Source organism: Cinclus cinclus, chromosome 12 (genome assembly GCF_963662255.1).
Source record: "Cinclus cinclus chromosome 12, bCinCin1.1, whole genome shotgun sequence".
Classification (NCBI taxonomy): domain Eukaryota; kingdom Metazoa; phylum Chordata; class Aves; order Passeriformes; family Cinclidae; genus Cinclus; species Cinclus cinclus.
The window spans coordinates 11189798-11211935 of NC_085057.1; the positions used below are offsets into that span (position 1 = coordinate 11189798).

Consider the following 22138-nt stretch of genomic DNA (forward strand, 5'->3'; position numbering starts at 1 on the left):
ATAAGGCTTCTTAAAGCTTCCTTCTCTTCTAAGGCTAAATAATCCCAGTTTTATCAGCCTCTCCTCGCACATCTTGTTCTCCAGTACCCTAATTGTTTTGACAGGCCTCCTCTGGCCTTGGTCCAGTATGTCAATGTTTTCATTTTTCTGGGGAGCAAATTGGAACCAGTGTTTCAGATGTGGTCTCAAAAACGCTGAATGGAAGAGAATAACCACTTCTCTTTGGTGCTGGCTATAATCTTTCAATACAGCTCAGTATGGGGTGGCCTTCTCCACCACAAGGTCACACTGTTGACCTGTGTTCAGTTTGTCTGCGAGGATCCCCAGGTCCTTTTCTGCAAAGCTGCTTTCCATTCATTCAGTGCCCAGCCTTTAATACTGAATGGGGTTACTCCACCACAGACGCAGAACTCCCCAAGTGCCTTTGTTGAAACTTCCCTAGGTCCCTGCCAGTCCCTTTCTTCTGCATGTCAAGGTCCCTGTGAATAGCAGACTTCCAGCATATGCTCACTTTCCACCCTGAAACTTGCCTGAAAGTGCTCCCCACCCCATCATCCACACCATTAATGATAAAGGTCCACAGATATTATATGCAACATTAGTTTGTTATTCTTTCCCTTAAAGAATACAGATTATTCTGACGCTTCTTGAGGTCAAAGTCCCTGATGATACGAACTAATGTCCTGTCACAGAAATCAGTAAAGGAGCAAAGTTTGAAGCAAGTTTGATGTCTGTCCAGTAGCCCCAGATAACAGACGTAGCTGGCAACATGAAAGGATCTGTTCTCTCAGTCTTAGCTCTAATAACCATCTGGTCCTTGTCCTTCCACCCTCCAGCATCTTGCGTGCAGACGTACGCCTACAGCCTGCAGAACTGGTTATGGGAGAGCAAGTAAGCTGTTGAAAACATTACATGGGGTTGCCAACCCTTCTGCACTAATGCCAAATGCAATTACAAGTTGCAGCTTGAACCTGCTTTCTGACATAGTGACAGAGTTATCCTGGATTTCTATGACCAGCTGTGGAAGGAGAATTTGACCCTTAATTTAGGGATTAATTTACAGAGGTAAAGACTGAGTACAGATGACAACTGTACAGAATCTTGAAATAACAAGAGCGAAACAACAGATTGTAAGATGAAATGAGCTGAGTTCAGTCAGGGCTATTCCCCCTTTAGTTTCTCAAATACACCAAAGTGAACCCTTTGTCCAAAAAGAACATGTTTTATTCCTGATTGTTGGGACCACTCATTCAAAATGCCTATCACTTAGGCCCAACATTATCAGCACCATACACAAATTCAGTGGTCCACTTCTCTTTATCATGGAGTGTATCTCTCATCTGAGGGGCAGAACGGTAGAAGGGAAAACAGAAGGACTCAACCCTCATGGGAAGAAAAAGCCTTTTAAATTTCCTGGATGAACAACCTATCTTTCTTCTGTCGTGCTGTCTGTCTGTCAGCAGTTCAGAGTTAGCAGTGGCAGGCTGAGGAGCACGGTCTGGGCAGTGGGCAGAGCTGACAGCCCCACGCTCAGGCACTGTGCTCCAAAGGGAGCACCCTGTTCCTTCTGCTGCCGTGTCCGTGCTCACTGGGACTGTTGTTCCAGCCTCACGCCTCCCTGTGTGAAGGCCAACAGCGAGGCTTTGTTCAAGAAGCAGCTGCTGAGAAGATGTCTTGTCTCATGGAATGACCCACTGACTTTTCTCCCCCTGCTCATTAGTAAGCAGTGAATAATTAAGAGAACTGGGGTGTGTTGCTTGGCCCATTTAATTCAGAGTAAAAACCCAGACCCTCAGATCCCAGTGTGCCTCAAAAGGGATTCCCTCACAAAGTGGGACTGCAACCAAGCCAGGGGAGCTGGCTCTCCAGCACCTTCTTCTCATCACCTGACGGAGTGAGGAAAGAGAATGGCTCATGCCAGAAGGTGGATGGAGCACGGCTGGAGTAAAATGTGTCCTAGCTCTGCTTCCCTCAGAACTCACACCACAGCTCTGTCTGAGCAAGTGAGCTCAGTTCAGCCAGGGCCTGAGCCAAAGATCCTGTTCAACTGGATGACATTTTGTTTATTCAATAACCTTTTGTTCTAGGGTGGATACAAAGCAGTGAGGAAATGGTTGAGCACTTGGGAGGACCAGAGTATCTGAGGAAACCACAACCATTCTTTTGCAATCTTAGCTGCAGCCTGACATTATGATGTAGTGATATCCACATATAGGGCCAGTGATGAAAGAACACCTGCATTGTCTTTTCCCCTATCCCAACAGTGTCTGCATCCAGCTCTGGGTTATAAGCACGGAGCTTACCTGTCTGTCTTACCTCACTGACTGTACCACAATTAAATATGTCTTAAAAAATCATAATTGGTCAGGGTCAGATAAACAAATAGATAACTTTGAGCAGCCTGGGTGTGGCTGGCAAGTGTTCATAGCTCATAGTAGATGACACTACGTGTCTGATTTCAGGTGCTCTTTCTTCTAAGCATCTGTGCTAAAGGTAGCTGTATACAGTCCTCACAATTTTCAAACTCCCTTGCCTAAAAGACAGGTGCAAGACTATGTTTTCCCCACTTTTACATCATCAGGGAAGTCCATGAAATAAATAAAGTTTCATCCCCCTGAGTGGAGTAGAGAGGAAACACCCTTTACCTTTCCTAACCCAAAAATTTAAAGCAAAATACTATGCTGCTGCATATGTGTGCTCCATCAGACATATCAGCTGTGTGGAGCCTTACTGTTCCTTTATTTTTAGTTTGCTGCGGTCTAGCTGCTTCCTGGCCTGACAGTGTTATTTCATCTGCCTTCACATGACAAACAAAACAAAGGCTGCATTTGTCTTTCCAAGCCCCGGCTTGTGGCCTCGTCTGGAGCAAGAGACACTGCAGGTATGTGCTTTCACAACTCGCTCAGAGTGTTCTTTCTGTTGTGTAGCAGCTCCTCTCAAATGGAAACAGCCCTGACTGCCCTGAAAGATGCCATGTGGGACATGCAGAGATTTGGGACAGTGTGATCCTAGTGTGAATGAAGGGGGAGGACTAAAACAGCAGAGTCACTGCAGAGATCACTTCACCAGGGCAAGGCTGGGCTGCAGAAGTCTGTAATGACCTCCTCAAAAAATAACAAGAATAATATGGAAACCTCCATTTAATAAAGCCCATCTCAAAGTGCTTACAACTGTCTGTTGTGCCACAGGATACTTCCCTTGGGCTACGCTGTGTTATGATACAATTATGGGCACATTTCAGCATCACTGTGTTATAGGAGGTGTATCCAGAGGACTTTTTCCTGCATGAGCTGTGGTCCCTCTGGGAGGTACCATCTCACAACCACCAAAAGAACTCAGGCCCATGCAGCAACGTGGGAGAAAGCAAGGGGAAATAGATTGTCCAGTTGTAAGATTGTGTCCAAGAGCTTGTTCAGTGCATGGGGAAAGCTGCATCTTAGCTGTAACAATACTTTTGCCTGTAATTTCAAAGAGGCTAAAACTGCATGATCTGGTTTCCTCAGCAGGCTGTCACTGCTACTCTGAGATCCGGAGATACCAGATCAGTGATTCCAGAAGAGCTGGAGGTCAGAAACAACTGGTTCACTTGGCCTGGATCTCCTTGGTGGCTGCAGGGTGATCTCCCAGCTCATCTCTTTCCATGGGAATCCCCACAGCCAAAACAGAGAAGTAATGCAGACCTAAGTTTACTCATTAGCTACTTGTTTTATAGGATGACTTTTCTCCAGGTTCCCACAGTTGTCTCACTGTCTAAGGAATTCCATGGTGTACTGCAGTATCTGAACTCTCACCCTGCAATTGCATGCTGCGGTTTCAGCTCCTGTGTAGCCCACACAGGGGTAGCATTCCTCACCACTGCCTGGAAGGCAGATAAGCCTGACTGCTACCTTCATTCCCCATCTGGAGAAGGAAAGGCAGGGAAAGGTTTGGGATTGTACTGAGTAGGGAGTCAAAGCAGGGATAAAACAGCACTGGCAGTGCTCTACCAGCCAGGGCAAAGAGCCATCTCCTCTGGGGTCCCCTGCTAAGAGAAACTATGGCTCCAGGCTGGAAAAAAAGGTGAAAATGCCCACAACCCATTGTAAGCCTCCTGTCAAAGGAAAGCAAACAATGAGTGCCATTCCTTCCCACAGCTCTGCAGAAAAGCACTTCAGACCTTCCCTGCTCCAATGCAATGGGCTCATCCAGAGGAAGCAGAGAGAGAAGGGTCAGTGGGCCCACAACCAGCACCAAGGAGCAGTGGTGCTGCTCCACGGGCAAACCAGCTCCAAATAACATTTGCCAAGACTTTCCTGACTCCATTCCTGGAGGCTGCCCTGAAGCCTGCCCAATCATGGTGTCAGGGAATGCTGCTGTCCAGAACATTCCTGCATGCTAATGTACATGAGCTGTTACTTCACACTTGCATTGCTATCCTAACTCTTGTTCATATTAATTCTGACATCCTTCTTGGTAATTTTCCCCTCCCAGTTTGACCATGTTTAGTTCTCTCTAATCTTTCTGTGTAGACCAATCCTTCCCAGTGCTATGAATAAATAAAAGCCTTCTGTTCTCATCAACAAAATGGTCTTTTAACAGTTGCAAGAACAACACAGCAATCACTTGGGGGGGAAAAAAAAAGAAAAAACAAAACAAAAGCAGCTAATATTTGATGCATTTAAAAATATCTGCTCCAGCTATTTTCTACATTTTAGAAATAAATCCTTCATTAAACAGAGAAAGCAGTGAGAAAATTAATGGAGAGAAGCACCAGTGGATGTCTGAGAGGGACCTGCTAACCCATCAGAAATGCTCACCACACACAAAGCAGCAGCAGCAGCAGGGCTGCCAAAGCAAGCTGAACTTCAGTTAGAAACATCTAAGGAATGTGAATAAGCTGTTAGAGCTGCAACCTTTCCCTCTGCTTTGATCTGATGTTAAACATAACTCAAGAGTGGGAAATTCAACAGCTTCAAAAAGGGTGAAACAGTCAAAGGTCTTCATGTACCAGGACAGGTAGAGGGTTTAGTACTCCTGGAGAAAGCAGGATGGAAATTAATCTGGTGGCTAGGAACTGCCACCAGGTTAGGGATGAGTATTTCATCCTCCTCATCTTCATGTAAAACAGACACAATACCTATGAGTAGCATGAGCAAGTCCAAGTGAGAAAGAGAGCTAATTTAAGCTATAGTTAAAAAGTGTAAGAAAAAGCAAACACATTTTTGTGGTCCCTATATCTTGGAAATGTGTTTCTGACTGCTGTTAGTTGACATGTACTCTTGAAGGTGAAATTGTGGTTTTTCTGGGCTCTGGCCATGTAATGCAACCATAGTGCATTAGATCTCAGCAAATGAGATGTTATAGGCAGAGACACAAGGATGGCTGGAACATCATGTGCTTTACCAACTCAAAATGCTTGGTATGAGAAAACAAAGCCACATTCTCTAGCCTTTATTCTTGTTTTCCTTGGCCCTCAGCTTTACAGATTCCTAAAATTACTGTGTTAAAACTAAAGAAGCTGCAGTCTGCAGCTGACTGAAGAATTGCAATATCATTTTGATGAATCCCCTACAGGTATTCTTTGTGAGAGAGCTTTCCTAAATTGATTGCCAATATCCTATTATGTTTGTCTCTTTCTTCTGTCATCAGAATCTTGCCATAATAAAATAACAGTAATACAGAAATGAAGTTGAAAAGGTGAGATGTTGTTTCAAAATACCTCAACTTGCAGAAATACCAAGGTCATCCCAGCAGCCTTAATTCTGCCTTCATGAAGCTACATGGCGAGCAAACCCAGAAATCATGGGAAACAGTTAGCTGCCTGTTAAAAACACCTTATAAGAGACCACAGGAAAAAAAAATGCTGTATTACACAGAAATTCCATTTTCTTCTTTCCCAGGGTTGATATAAACCAAAGCCATTTAATAAAATTAGATGTAAGGTAAGGTTAAGAGGCCTTCTGGAATTCAATTTCCACCATCACCAGAGAAAATTTCTAATACATATCTATGAGGTCCAGCAGTCTTGTGATTACAATGAAATATCCCAAAGAGTAAACGTTCAAATTTTGAGCATATACTGAGAGGAGTGAGCCAGATATACTCTAGCCGGGGCACTACTAAGACACAAATTGGAGTGCACTGTGTTTGTTATTCTGTGAAGCACCTTTTTGGTGAAGCCTTGCATAAGAGGAAACACTGATGCAGAGCAGCCTTTGGCAAGATTTAGAGCCCATGTGTGAGCTCCTACAGAGTCAGCAATAAAAATGGAAATTATTTTTCCTTCTTTTGACTGAAGGATAGACACAACATAAATCAGTCAAGTCACGCATACTACAACCCTGGTAACTTCCTTAAGTCATTTGGGAAATCACGCTTGCCACGCTGTGGAACTGCAATAATGATCTCATGGATAATGCACCTGTATTGGGAATTTTATCCAGAGAATGAGATATGAGAATACCAGAACCAGAACAAATACCGAGGTCAGGAAGTCTACACTGAGCTCATAGGACTAAGAGCCACAGTATGAGGTAGGGAACAGACAACTATTGTAGTGCTAACACAACTGAATAATTGATATCACCCAAAGATATCCAAAGGAAAGGACACAAAGGGGAACACACTGCTGAAGTGATTTGGAATAGATAAAATAGTGGAGGAAAACATTAAACCTCCCAGTCTGACCAGAGCAGTTTTAGCAATGGAGGCATTTATGTCCTTCAGCTCTCACTGGCATTTAGCTCAGGCTGTAATTTGTATTTCATCAAGGTTTATCATTGGTAGTTGCCTCTTTAAGTGCAAAGATTATTATACAGAGCCTTAAAACTCTTCTAATTTACAGTGAATCAAGGCTCAGTTACATCAGCACTTTGTGTAACACAACTGTGTTTCCATTGTTCTGCTTTCAGGTTCCTTTCCACCCTCTCCTCTTTTCTGATCAGGAAAACAGTATTTACAAACAAAATTGTAGGTCTGACAGGGAGAACGAAGTTGTTAACTGACTTGTGAAACCAGATTTGTACTAACTGTACTGTTTAATCCAACAATACTAGTGTATTTTTAAAAATAAAAAACAACAACCAAAACACCAAGATGTATTTTTGCTTCTCTAGTGAAAAATATATTCAAGGAAAAAGAGAGCAAATAGTCATACAGCACAAAACATGCCTGACAGGAACATGCACCTCAAAGACCCTTCTCCATCAAGAGAAAAATAATTCTTTGTATCAAATCCATGTGATAAATGCATAATTATAATTTCTTCTAGATTTGTTGCTTCAATTATTGCTATTTTAGCTCTACTCCTCAAAACCTTTATCAAACTTTACGGAATGAGGAGCTAAGGCATGGTGGTAAGCATGCACAGAGAGCAACTGCAATCCTTCACAGGCTCATGGAGACTGTTGCTTGTCTGTCCTGGAGTTCAGTAACTTTTTGTATGGACTGCCTGTGATCTGCTAACAGCAGCCACAGGGCAAGCAGCATGTGGCCCATTCCATCCCCCTTCCCATGAACTTTATTCCGTACAGATAAACAGAAGGGCATGGAGACACTTCCTACTGGGATTACTGCAGACTCCTGCTAGCCTACCTCCAGCTCAGAAGGAAGTGTATGAACATGAATGAATCAACACTTAGAAACAGTCTGCCTACACAGGGAGAAAGGAACTTAGGTGGTGAGTAAGGATACTTCTGCACAGGTCAACTCTCTTTGCAATGCCAGCCTCAAAAATGGCATGTGATCAATTGTTAAAAAAAAAAATCACACGGGTTTTATTTTTTTTTTTCCTTGCAAGCTGTATTGAGGACTAGATATTATCTTTTTCAGAGAAAATATAGGGGTCATTTCTGCACATCAAGTGCAGTGCTGTACCGAAAGTGAGTCACAAGAGCAAGAGCGAGGAAAAGCTTTGGTACTTAGATTAAATAAGGTTTTGCCTTTCCTCTCACAGATAAATGGTGCAATGACTCACATATATTCAGGATCTTCAAACTCAAATAAACAGTTCTGTCTTTGAGGAGACCTAGGGGCAGGTTTGAGTCTTGGCTTCAGCCAAGTAAATTGCAGTATACTTCCCTACGTCAGTGGATAATCTGCCCAAAGGACATCCAATTTACGCCAAAATTCATCCCATTTCAACCAGTCAGCTCAGAATTTGGCCTTGCATTTTGTCTGCTGCCGTCATCAATCCCATTGATCCATTTTGCTGATACTGATACTGACAGAGCGGCTGTCGCAGCGAGCAGTAGTCTGCAATGATAAAAATCAAAGCAGACATCTCCAAGCACAAGGAAGTTATGAAGTTGCAAGTGTGATGTGTGACAGGAGCCTGCCAGAGAACCAGTATAGTTCAAATATGTCACTGGGATGTCCTGATCCATGCACTGCAGGAGACCTGGTGACACCCAGCACATGTCCATCCCAGCATGGGGCACAGAGCAGAGATCTTCAAGCAAGAAGAGGCAAGGACAGTAAGTGTACCTGGTCCAGCACTGCCCACCCTGATGGCTAAGGGCCAAAGGGGTGTTGCTGTGTTGTCACAGCCTTGCACCCACTCAGGCTGGTTTCTCCTCAGAGCTGAGGTGTGCACAGCCAGCTCCAGTCTCTCTGCTGGACTGTGGAGATGTGCTCAAAGGCGTCTCTGATGCCTTCTTGTCTCCATGTTTCATGGGTGCTGCTCATTGTACCAGTACATTAAAGCTAGGCTGACATTTCAGCCTCAGGTCTGGTTTCACTTAAGACATTGACCATGAATCCAGCAGAAATGGCTCCAGAAATGGCACTGTTCCACAGTGGACAATACCACTTCAACCCCAAGAGACAGGTGAAAGATAAATAATCCTTTAGAGCGAGGTCAAAATAGCACCAGCAGCAATGTTAAGGGCAAGGCTAAGGAAAAGCCAAAGCAAACAGGGATAGCTTTTACAGATTCATTATGCAGATCTTGGCAAAGCAACAGATAATCTATTTCTCATTTATATCTAGTTGTAAATATTTAATTGGCTCTTCTCTCACTCCTGAGTAGCTGTAATGGCATTTACTTCAGCACAGGCCTGAGCTGCTGTAAATCAAGTACAGTTTTAGGCTACTCACCATGGTCATGGGCAAACACAAACAAGTTGAGTCCTGTCAGCTTCTGGGCCAAGTCATCGTAGCGGCCGCAGTGCTCCCCAGCACCATGGGCAATAAACACGAGGGCCCTAAATGGAGCAGCAATGGATAAATCATTAACGTGGCAAACAACCCACAAAAGCTTCAGAGCTGCAAGGGAAACCAGCATTCAATTCAGCAACAGCATTGCAGACATCAGCAAACACCAAGCAGGTGTAGGATTTGTAGTTTGAATACAGGGGAAACCACTGTCACCCTGACCTGCCATAGACCTGGCCTGCAACAGGTTGTTGTAGGGTGGATTACAGGGAAGGCAACTGCTCGTGGGACAGAGCCACCAGGGTCTGCTGCAAGTTCAAGATGCAGATGGGCATCAGCATCAGTCCCCGAGCTCAATAACATTATGGGGGCTTGAGGCTCTACACGGCTCGTCCAGCAAAAGTGATGCCATCTGTTTCCTTTGGGACTGGTACCTGTCTATGATTCAAATAACAACACAGTCCTTAACTTTGTAACTTGAAACATTGTCTGATGATCCAGAACACTCAAAGGTGGAATTTCAGCCAAAGAACGGGTCTCTAGCACTTTGCTTAGAGTTTGAAATTTTATCTTTTGACCCAATTATGGTAATTTTACCATTCCAGTTTCTGCCCCAAAACAGTTGCATCACTTCTATGATTAAAGTGACTCTTAGATAGCCACTGTGCAGAGATAATAAAAAACTAGTCTAATGGACACTTATTTTTGCAAATACTTATCTTTGAATATTCCAGTTTTATGAATAATACCTTACTTTTACTGGAATGTCATCAAATGAAGGTGACTGACCTTGAACTTGAAATGTTTCTGCTAGATAAAATTTGTATAGACTTGAGCTATAACTACAGCGGAAGTAGCGATGAGATTCCAGAAGTTCTGCAGTATTTGACAGGTGACTATTTAAAATCCAGCTTTAGCAACATAAACATAATTTGTTTGTTTAAAAAGACCATTTGTCATTGCAACATCAGCAACCACAAGACCATTTGAAGGCTACAAGTTTGACACTTTCAGTACGTGAATAGTGAAAAAACTGACAACATAAGACAATGACAGCAGTTAACAGCTAGGGAATTCCTCGACTTTATCTTGATCGAGGTTTTGAGTACCTTTTTAGGCAGTGTATTCACAGCAATAAACTGCTTAGATCTTAATATATTTAAACTTAAAAAACATGTTGGATGATGTAGAAACTCCTAGCTCTTTAATTAGCACCTGCTTCAAAGCATTTGCTCAGCTGGACAATTTAAAAGAGCATCCATCCAGACCAGAAGGATTGTAGAGAGTCCACTGCAAACACAAAAGCAGCAAGGCAAAGATGCTCTGGTATCTGTCTAACACCAATTAGCAAGGGTGATGTTAGGTCATGTACCATATTTAACTTGCTGTGCCTTACAAATCCTCTTTAGTGTCACTGAAGGTTGCAAAACAATCCATGTGGAGCAGTCATTCCACCCTTTGTCACTGCCCCTGATCAATAGATTTGTCAAGTTATCAATGCACCTGGCAGACAGACTGATTTTAGGAGTGCAGGATTTTTTATTATACCTCCAAATACTGAAGAAATTGAGATATTGCTTATTCAGTGGAGAATATTAACTTTATTCCCATGGGCTCATCACCCTGATACACAACAGAGTCAGCCAGGCTGTGTCTCTCTGCCCCACACCTCCCACTACCTTCAAGCCTGACAGCTTCCTTGCTCAATGTCTTACTTAAGCTCTTTAGGGGACCTATATTTTGTTTCTGCTGACTAGGCACAGAGATTAAGGTGCAACTTGGCTGACAGAATATAGACTTTCATTTCTCAGAGAAATATTACTTGAATTTATGCACTAAATGGCAAAAAGTGAATGAAACCTAATGGGAAGCTGGCAAAGAGATCTCTTCCGGGAAATTCTTAGTTCTTCATCCCTGTGACAGCAAAGCCCTTGTTTTACTTTTATTCACTCTGATGCAGTACCATGACTTTGCCTGTCAGCATCCTTCTAGATGTAAGAGCCCTCATTTTATGTGAAATCAAGTGAGAAAATATAAAAACACAAAGCTTCAGAGAGGCAAGGTGCTCCTGTGACCTTTCCTTCCACCTGGAACACAATTTCCAGATGTCACAGAACTGACAGGGAACAGACCTGGGTTATTATTAGTCTGCAAAGTACTGAATAAGACTCCTGAGCCTGTTTGTGCCTAATGACAGTAGCTGTTGGAAAGACTTGGATATTTTTTAAAGTTTTGTCCTATCAATAATCATAAACAAAGCATAAAATTTCCAGTTTGTTACACTAAAACAAAACCAACTTGTCCTGTCATTCAATAAAAAGTGAGAGTGGCTTTATTGACTGAAAACTAGGTCATATCTACACAGCGTTTTAGCTCCAGCTTTCAGGTATAAGCACAAGGGCCATATATTGAATACAACCTTCAAAAATTGAAATTACTATGAGTATCATCTGAACAAGGATTGAAGGACTTGGCTCTTTCACTTAATCTCCAATTTTCCATTACAAACTAAGTTTAGATTTGGCAAATAATACCTGAAGGCATTGTAACAAATACGTTATTTAACATATTTTCACCAGCAAGCCGCCAGGAAAATACAATAAACTATTAGCTTGACAGACAGCAGTTCTTTCCTGTATGTAAACATTTTTGCAGATATCCCTTCTCTTAAGTCACAGTCTTCTCCTTCCTTACCACAATAGGTGGAATAACAGAATATCAGAGATTGCTTTCAACAGAGTAATTTAAAATTAATGCGGGTCCTGCAGTGTTTGAGATTTTGCAGGACCACAGTGCCTTTCTGTGCGGTCTCAATGAGAATTTTGTTCATAAAAGGTTTGTGTCTTGGCCGTGTATCAAACTGGTAATGGGGAGAAATTTCCTCACCTCCAGCTTTTACGGCTGTGCTGCTGAGCTCCGTGGAGGTTCGCAGGTATCAGTAGAAAACACCATGCACAGCCCGCAAAGCTCTCTGCAAAGCGACCTGCGCCTGAACCCCGGCTAATTCTAACGCCTCTGACCACAGGCAGGGAAAGCTCCTGGATCTTTGGATGCTTCAGCTGGTTTTGGCTGATGGAACTGTGATTGCTGAAGATGTGGAAATAGCTCGGCTTTGGCACCTGCTGAGGATGAGCTCCTCACAGGCAGGGCTCCCCCGCTCAGCTCAGCCTGTCTGCACACAAAGCCAAGGGTGGGCTGGGCATGGGTGAGAGCCCACGCTCCTGCTCTCACCTAACCGCAACAATTACGGGCTATTAAAGGAAACCGCTTTATTGACTGCTGTTTGCAAAAGCAACAGATGGTTTTTGCAGATTGCTGCCCTTCCCATAACCTTTATCACCTCCTCCTCCTCCTGCCCCCTTCCCACCGCAGGTTTCTGCCTCCTGGTACTGCACAGCTTGGCAAACAGATGCAGTTGCTTATTACAACAAGGCAGAATAATATTTGTCTTTTCTGTTCTAATCAGCTACTGGCTGTGTTTAGTTATCTCTTCTGTGAGGTGATGTCTACCTGTGGCCTGTCCCTGCTCTCACATCCCCACTGTGCTGGTGACACTTGACTGGGATCAGTCCCTCCTGTATTGCACCTGCAGCCTGATCAGCTTTGTAAAACACAGCAATGCTGCACCCACAGTTAATACAAAGCACTTGCAAACACCCTGTCCTTTAGTTAGAGAGGGTGGGAGCAGCGGAGGCCAGGCTGTAACACAGTCAATGTGTTGTTTTTCTGCCCTGCCTCTTGGAGAGGTCACCAGCTGATCCAAGCTTCAGCTGTGTCCAACGCTTCCTTATTTTTCACTGCAGCTTCGCATCCACTGATATTTCACTTCTTGTGTGGGCAGCAGCTTTGAAGGGCAGGGTCATACTTTAGGTTTCTAGGTAGAAAGGCAGTACCAGGTTTAAAGGTTCTCACTTTCTTTTTTGCTGTCTTTTTTTGTCAAGGGCCAAGACAATTGTTCAGAGATGCAATTCCAGAGTCAACTGGAGGAGAACAATTCCAGGGAAAATAAATTGCAACACTGGACTTACAGACATGAGCAAGAGCCCTCTTAAACCAAGGCTGTTAGAAGAAAAATACACTGAAAGCACACCCAGAAAGCTGCTGTGCAGTGGCACTTTGCAAGCCTGAAACACCACTCAGGGCTTGGGTCTTGCTGGGCATGAAACCCATGGTCTTGCTTTGCTTTCAAAAAAATTCATGTTGAAACTAAACTAGATAAAGAAGTTTGCAAGCAGGATGGTGTGACTTCAACATCTTGTGTCCTCTGAGGGCAGAGCCATTTCTCTGGGACCCCACGCATGTTCTTTTATTGCCAGAAAATAACCCAAAACATTAGGACTGTACTAAAGAACGGAAGACAAGCTTCCTATGACTGCATTTATGAAAAATGCAATCTTTTCCACCCCATTCAAAAGCATCCCTCTTCAGAATAATATATAAGTACTTGCCTTAACCTCAGGAAACTTTCTTCAACACATGAAAGTCAACAGGACTCTCAAAGTACAGGATGAAAGTTAAAAAAGGATTTATAAATGCTGTCCGGAATAAAGACTGATTTAATCACACCCAGAAGTGATTTCCTGAATCAAGCCCCCACAACTTAAGATAATACCATGTTATTCTAGGTTAGTGCTTTTTGTTTGGTCTTATGGATGTTGTTACCAGAACCAGATCAGCTTTAACAAAGAACATCTGATTTGCACAGTTTTGAATTCCAGACACTAAATTCCTAAAGTAATTTATAAAAACTAACTGACAGGAAAGCTCTGAGCCAGCTAAGCTGCCAGAAAAATGACTGGCTTAAGTACTACATTTTGTTGTGTTGTTTGAGCTGATTTATCAGTTCCTTTGTAGCTGAATAATTAACTTTTATTTACCAAAATCTGGTGATGTTTTTGGACAAGCAAGTGGATAATTGCTCCCAGATCTTTTAGTGTGTTAAAAATGTTATGTGTGTATTTTGCTTCCAAAGTATATTGTAATGGAAAGTCACTGTAAGGTGTTCATTCTTGTGTCAGCTGGGTGAATGGGCCTCACTGTGAGAAATAGCTGTCTATCATATAATAAGATTTGTTGAGGTTTAAGTGTCAATCTAATTTTCTACCCTTGGTATTTGCTTAAAGATTTAAAAAAAAAATAAAGAAGAAAAAGAAATCCAGCTAATCATTTACAAGAACATATAGTGAAGAGTAAATTTTTTGTTCACTATTTGTGATCTTTTCCTTTTCTCTGGAGGGTTCTTCAGCCCCTTGTTTTGGGTGTAAGACCTAAAGTTGGGAAGGGAGTTGTCTCTCTATCTGCTTTTTGAGTCAGCTTTTGCATTCTTTTGTTCTGGAGGTGATTTGTGCCCCAAGGCAACCCTGAAAAAACTTGGGCCAGGTGGAGGGGGTTACAAGAAGCTATAGCAATTTCACTCATGTTATGCATGCTTGTGACCTACACAACTAGCCATGAGTTCAACCCAATGACTCCAGCTAGACAGGAATATTTATGGAGTCAGGTGTGTCCCTTCATGCCATCCTTCTGCCTCCAGGAAACATCTGAGTTATGTCCCCCTGAAGGTGCAAGAGGGAGTGACTTTTCTCCCAGTTCCAATCCATATTTCAAGGAGGTACTACACCCAAGAGCTTTTCTTGCTCTCTTGCTCAGGTCTTTACATTTTTAGACCCTGTCCTACTGCCCCACAGCTTTGCCATGTATGCCCAGGATCTGGGGAGCCACCTCTTTCTAGCAGCTCTATCTCTATTTTTTCCCAATACAGGGAGAAAAGCTAATCAGAATGTCAATAGCCTGGAGCTGAGTCCCTCTCAACCTTCTCTCAAAATCACAGACCAGACAGCATTAGCATGGATACCTCATAGAGCTCTGAATGCCGAGTTTATCTCTGGGATTTAGCTCTGCAAAACCTCTATGCATGAAAGAACATGTCAAAGGAACTTGCACTATGTTCACAATACATAATTTCTGCTTGACTATACAGAGCTTGTGGGGGTTGAGGGTTCTGTACATTTGTGTTTGATGTGGTTTGATCTAGACTAGTACAATCAGTAGCTTTATTCCTGTCCAGATCTTACATTGGCAATGAAAAAATAAGCCTCTTCAGCAAGCTCTGCTTCCTGCTTTCTTTCCTCATTTCCTCAGGTTTGGTTCCCATGCAAGCCCCTCCAAAGGGGCTGCTGTTAATTTAAGCAGCATCTTGCAGTCTTACACCATAGAGATTTAGGGGTCAGTCTTAAAATCTGTGTCTGCTCCAGTAAGCAGCCCTCCTGAGCACGTTTGCAAGCCTGGTCTCATCATACATCCCAAAATCACAACTCCTTACAAGAACAGAATTAGGTGGACATTTCAGAACAGCCATGATGTCCAGAAGGAGTAACATGGTTAAGTTTTCCAACCACCTCAGAAAGTGCAGATATCATAAATCAGCAGAGCAGAGACAGAACCAGTTAGTACAAATATATTTCATAGCAAAAGGTTCAACAGGATCCAGCTAGAGCCAGCACAAAACAATGTGGAGAAATAGTTTAAGCTGATTTATTGCAGTTTTTTCAAAAAGCAAGCCCTCACTGAGAATAACTCATGAGTAGTCTAATACAGGGAGAAGAGAGGAAGGAAATTTCAGGTGGGGCTGGGAGAGAAAGAATTATTGGGTCCTCGCAACTGCATAGCTCTGGGTAAATCTCTTCAAAGTTAACAGTTAAGATCAGCTGTATTTCGTTTCAAGGAGGCTTTGAAGTAATATTTTAGGGGACATGAAGCTGAAATCAGAGGCGAAATGCCTGGTGTGTAGCTTAAAATTCATGGGTTGGATCTTCCCACCCCTTTCTTGGATAAAACTGAGGAGGAGGGATTCTAGGGTTACGTGGTCTGCCCCAGGAAGACATTCCTCCACCTTGATATCAGAGATGGGATTTGCCTTGGCAGAACTGACTGCCAGACCTGCTGCTCCGAACCTGCAAGACTGACAAGATCCCTGGAGACTTGAGCAGCCTGGGGCTGGATTTGAGCTTTCCTGTGGCTGCTGCCCTTCTGCAGAGCACAAGAAACATTGAAAGAAGGATTATGACTTCTGTTTCTAACACACCAAGGAGTAGGCATTGCCACAAACACAGGACCAAGAAAGGGATGATGTGGAGTGACAGAACTGCCCCAGGACCTGCCTGGGAGGAATGCTGGAACTGGACATCCCAGTCCTGTGCTTTGCTCTGCTTCAGCCCTTGCTCAGTACAAGGGTTACAAGGGAGATGAAATGGAGGTCATATCTCCCAAGGGGAGCTACAGGGATAGAAGCACAAAGTAGTCAGTGTCTCTCTAAAATTCTGTGCAAAACATTGCTTAAATAAAAGACATCAGGTGCAAAATTCAAGTCAACCTGAAATCACCCTTAAATTTTTTAGATTAGCTTTAGGGTGTGGAGGGAGAATGTGCCAAGAAATGAGTTTCTGGCACAGATCCCCTTGGAAATCACGAAAAATAGAATCCTTCTGGTTAGTTTTATTAAAAATTCATTTTGACTTGGAAGCAAAGCCACTGCAGATGAGTGGCTGCAGGGCCACCACTCTCAATGGAGCACCAACACACAGGGAGTAAGAGCAAGAACAGTTTTCACAGTCTCCCTCCTCTTCCCTTGCACTGAATGTTTAATGATTTCCAAAGGGACAAAAATGACTGTTTAGCCAGTCATGTAGCAGTTTCTTTGTGAAATCAAAATGCTGATACTGCCTAGTGAGCCAAAGCCTTGGAAATAGAAATGTGTAATGAGATGGACTGTCCTTTCCAAGCATGAGAAGGCTGCAGCTGAAGGGCAAGAAGCTTCTTCTGCATCATCACTATTGCTTAAACTCAGCATTACTCACTAGTTCAGTACTACATCTGCTCTCTGAACAAAAAAAAGGGTTTTTTAATATGAAAGTATGTCTCTGTTTCAAAGTAGCTGAGCAAAACCAGTTCTTTTTTACTGAACTCCCTTGAAGTCTTGGCATATGCAGAGCATTGGAACCTGTTCCAGTGACAAGTCAGACAAGTCATTATTGCTGCTGTAAGTTCATAGCCTGACAAATCCAACTCAATCCTAAAAGAAGGAAAGCTTTCTAGAAAGGCACAAGGTGTGCTTCGTTAAGGGATGAACTCAAGCCATGGAAGAATGCTCGTTACATGGCATCACAGTCACATTTTGACAATTTAATCTCACCTTTTGGCATAGCACAGAAGATGGAAATAGACAGCAGTGTTCATGTATTGAGGTGAGGAGTTTTAGATACGCCTCTGTAGCTTCCAAATGATGGAAATTATTTTATTTAGAAAAAGCCTCCCCCTGGTTAGATCCACATGAGTACATGGTAATGTTTAAGTCCTTAGGAACATGCTACTTGCTTGGTTATTTTCAAATATTTGTTAAGGAGGGCTTGTGGTTAGAGACAAATAATCAAGTGTTCTAGAGAACACCACATCTAAATGTTAAGTGGCATTTGCTGAAGTCCCCTAAGACAAGTCTGCACACTTCTTCTGACCTCAATTCTTTTGCAAGGTATTTTTCATACAGGACATCACTTCTAGTATGAACCCAGGTGCACCAGAGGTTCTTCATAGTCAATCCCCCCCCCACCCCACCCCCCCCTCCCAATCAATGGTTCTTAAGCTTTTCCATGGTTTAGACTTTAGCCATGCTCAGACTCTAATCACCTCCAGTCTCAGGCTGCTGTTCCAGGGAGTGGATGGTACAGACAACTCATGACCAGCAGTACTGAAAGAGTTGTTACAGGAAGAATTCAGCTCAGCACCCCAGCACCTGTTCAGAGAAGAGGCTGAAAAGCACACACCTGGCACAAGAGGGTCAGAAGGTTTCTGAGCTATTCCTGCATGACTGAGGTACTTTGATCAAGCATTTGGGGCTTATGTGGGCAAATCTTCACTGATTTGGAATCATAGAATGGCTTGGCTTGAAAAGGACCTTAAAGATCACCTATTTCCAACCCCCCTGTCATGGTCAGGGACACTTTCCAGGAAGAGAGCTGTGAATAAAGGAGCAAGAAAGGAGATGACACTTTACCTATTCTGTGAAGTCGATACACTGTTATTGTAAGTCTTTAATAAAGCAGTGACTCTGCAATTCCTAGTTCTACGGCAATGGTTGAAAGAAAGACTTAATTCCCTGAAATACTTAGACCAAGTAATACTGTTTGTGGCCAGGCAATTTCACTCCTAATGTGGAACTCTTGATTACTTCCTGCAGAGTCAATTGCCTGTCCTCACTTTTATCTTCCTGATCCAATTTTGTCAACAGTTCTCTCTGTTGGCAGAGATCTTAATTGGTTATCCTTAACTAACTGACAAACTCGTTATAAGTTCAGATGTCAGAGGTAGCAAGGGTCTCTAAATTGCCAAGTCTTTCTGGAAGATTTTCCAAAATATAGGGTGGAATTATTCCATAAACTTAAGAGACAGAAACTCAAGGATTGATTTCTTAATTGTAAAGGGCTTATGTATATTTTAACATATTTTGAGATGAAACACATTAATTTCCAATGAAATCTTGGCACATCCTAGTGCTGCACTTCAGCCTTACCCAGCTATGAGAGGAATCTTTGCAGCAAGAGGCTTTACAGGCTCTGTCAAAATCAATATCAGCAGTACTCCTCTGGGAAATTAGGAATGTCACAGGCAAAGCGTTTGCCAAGGCTTTCAGCATGTTCCAATTAATTTACTATTCCATGTTTGCTGTAGACCTGATGTAGGAAGGAAAGTTGAATCTAAGTTAAACATGAGACATGGAATGCTGCTAGGACAATGATCACTGCAACAGGAGCTTTAAAGGCTAAAATTTTTATTCATGTTTTGAACCAAAATTAATTTTAGTCACAGGTGAGGTGCAATGGTTTAAATCCTTAAGTCATCTACAGATGAATTAAAGAGTTGGATACAGCCTATGGTTGCCAAATTGATATGTGTTATTTCTTGGCTGCACTGAGCTAATCTGGGTGTCCAAAGGCTTTAGCTGCTTCAGACTTGGTTCCTAAAATGTTCTTTCATTTCTAACACCAAGGCAGCTTCACCTCTTGCAGGGAGGGCTGCCATGCTAACACAGATAAGGAACCTACCTGCCATTAGTTTTAATCACTGCCTTGTTGATTTGCTCTGAAAAAAGGCCAGATGTAATAGCTTTAAGCTCCAAAATGTGAATGGGGACCTGTCCAACTTGAGGTGCAACTACCAGAATGAAGACGGGTGGTAACAAAAAAAAAAAAAAAAAAAAAAAAAAAGAGTATTTAGTTAGATGATTTAGTTAGATGATTCCTTGGCTGCAATCGTTTTAGGTACAGGCAAAGAAAGCCAAAGGCATGTGGGATGTCTTTTCTGCAGAATATCTTAAAATAGAAAAGGAAATCAATACTCATTTACAGTATCTGGCAGTCACTGAACCAAAACATACATGTACACCTACAGCTGAGCAGAAATAACAACATTTATTTAAACCACAAGCTGTTATTCGGCTGCAGAAATGCTGTGTTTCATGTGGAACGCTTCACCAGAGACTGTACCACATATTTCTGACCATTTTTAAAAAGCCTCAACAGCATCCTGATCAAATACTTTCAATACCACAGTTATGAACCCCCACCAGCCAGGCCAGCTTCGACTCCTTTGATTCCTGGTAAAGAAAGGGTGAGAGCTGGTGTGGAGGAGGAAATGCCCAGCAGGGAGCAAACCTCTGATGGGCAGAGCCCTTAAATGATGCTTCAAAAGAGAAACATACACCTGTGAGTAAGAATGAGGCAATGTTTCCACTATGAAAATTACAGGCTTCAAAGGAAGGAATAGTGTTTAATAAATCAGCATTCCCCAAACACCGAAAGTGAAATGAAATGTAAACAAAGTGAATCTGCTGATTGCTTGTTTTTTTCCATTCCCCAGCTCTGAGAAATGTGACCAGTAAATAAATAGGATAAATAATAACAGCAGCTGGCTTTTGTACAACACTCCTCATACAGAAAACCCAAAATGCTTTACAAATGGTGCAACCAGGCCGCTTGCAGAGGTCACACAAGGCAGAGATGAGTGGCACCTCGAGATTCTCTTACCCATTGCCCCATCTCAAGCAAGGATCAACCCTTCTTCCCACTGCCACATAAACAGAAGCACAGAGGTAAAAAGCCTTTCCTGTGGCAACACAGCATGCCAGAGGCAAGGATGGACACACAGCATGAGTAAAAACCTGATTCTAAAGCAGCCAGGAGGAGTTTAACAGCAGAGTTAGGATATCACCATGGGTTCCCTGTGCTACACGCATGGGGCCACAATGAGCCTGGAAAGAACAAAATCAATTAAAAAAAAAATCCCTCTGTCCTAATGAATTTGTGGGCATCTAATAATGTCAGAGAGAAGCTCTGTGCATTTTCAGAACAACCGGGATTGAGATGCTCCACATCCCTTGTTTGGGGAGGAACAGAGGATGATTGAATGCTGATTGCTTGGATGTTTTTTTAATGACATGAGATTATGAATGCTGCTCAGAATACAGATTTTAATATTCCAAATGTTGTAGACTAGCTCTCATGTAAAATTGAAAAAATGAAGAAAAAGCTTAACCATTAAGTCAGTTAGATGTTATCTTATAGAAATTGAATTACTTACTGTTTCCTTGTCACTCCTCATGCCTTTCACCCAGCAAATTAAACCATTGCAGATTTCTAGAACTGACAGTTGAATTTGAAAGCCCACTGAGATAGTTTTGAAAATAAAAGTTAAAAGTATATTGAAAAATTATAAAAATAAACTCATCCGTTGGTGAATCAACTAACCTGCTGACATCTACAGCAAATGAAACCAAATTCTGTTCTGTTCAAAAGAAAGGGCAATGATTTAGGTCTTATTGCCTCACTCTGCAAGCTTCAAGCTGGAGCAAAGAAGAAAGAGAACATACAGAGGAAGACATTTATCCTAGGTCAGACAGACATTTGAAAAAGATCAGCAATCTTTCTTGCATGCCAAATCTATAGTAGTTTGTACATTTTATCTTTACCTATCTGTACACAACACCAGAGGAAATGATTACTAAACTGTTGCTGCTGAATGTTTGGCTTTAGCCCAGTCACCAATATTTTGTTCCCCTTTTTTCCCTGTTCTTTCTTTTCAACGATTGCTGCTGAGACAATTTGCTCGTAGCAGAACAGCAGAGAACAACTAATTCATTGCTTAGTGGATTTTATTTAAAATCTCTCTTCAAACATCAAGCTCTCTTCAACCACCAGCTGGTCAAGGAATAACTTTCTTTCTCTGGCAACTTATATCTAGAGACTCCAGCCCTGATTTGTATCACTTAACTGGATGACTACTTGCAATTGTAGACAAGGAAACAAAAGTAAGGATAAATTCTAAGTCTGATTCTGAAAATCACTGGTCATTGTGTCTAATGACTGTCTTGATTGTGTTTTGCCTGTTCTCTGCTCCTATTGACTTTTTTTTTCCTGTTTTCTCACATTAAATTCTCTAGGTCTAGCTAGCTGCCTTTGCCATCACTCAGTATGAGAGGATTCAGAAGCTTCCATCATCAAGTGAGTGCCTGCCAAATAGAAACAAAGATAGTTCCTGGCTGGAAAGCCAGTGTCTGACACAGAGGGGGGACTCTTCCATGCCAGTGGAAGTACTCATGAAGTTTGGTGTTACTCAAGCTCCTGGGACACTGAAAACTGCTACAAAAAGAGAGACAGGAATACTTCATCTGCCTAAAAGGAACAAACGCATTCCCAAGCAGAGGAAGACCAAGACCAAGACCTGTCCCCTCCCCTGCTGATGGGGATATCCCACAGGAGCATGCCTGGAGGCAGGTAAATCTGCCGGTGGCCACCAGGACAGCTTCCACCAGCTGTTCCCTTCCTGGCTCCAAGGCCACACCTTGGTACCACTGTCTGGGCAGTGAGTCTGGTCAGCTTGGGGATGCCTTTCTGCCACCACCACCAAGTCTGGTTGCTTTAGAAGATGTTTATGGCTGGGACTAGCCCAAGGCTGG

The 22138-nt window shown here is 42.6% G+C and overlaps 1 protein-coding gene and 1 long non-coding RNA gene across 2 annotated transcripts in view; one reads left to right on the forward strand and one right to left on the reverse strand.

Moving 5' to 3' along the window:
- Positions 1–22138, reverse strand: part of MGLL (monoglyceride lipase) — a 58110-nt gene that overhangs the window by 28579 nt on the left and 7393 nt on the right. Inside the window, exon 3 of the mRNA XM_062500798.1 lies at positions 9076–9182. Within this exon, the coding sequence (XP_062356782.1) occupies positions 9076–9182 (107 nt within the window). The remainder of the gene's footprint in view (positions 1–9075; positions 9183–22138) is intronic.
- On the forward strand, positions 2830–4887 carry LOC134048811 (uncharacterized). Its single transcript, XR_009933571.1, has 3 exons — positions 2830–2881; positions 3504–3669; positions 4134–4887. It is a non-coding gene; the product is annotated as an uncharacterized LOC134048811 (long non-coding RNA).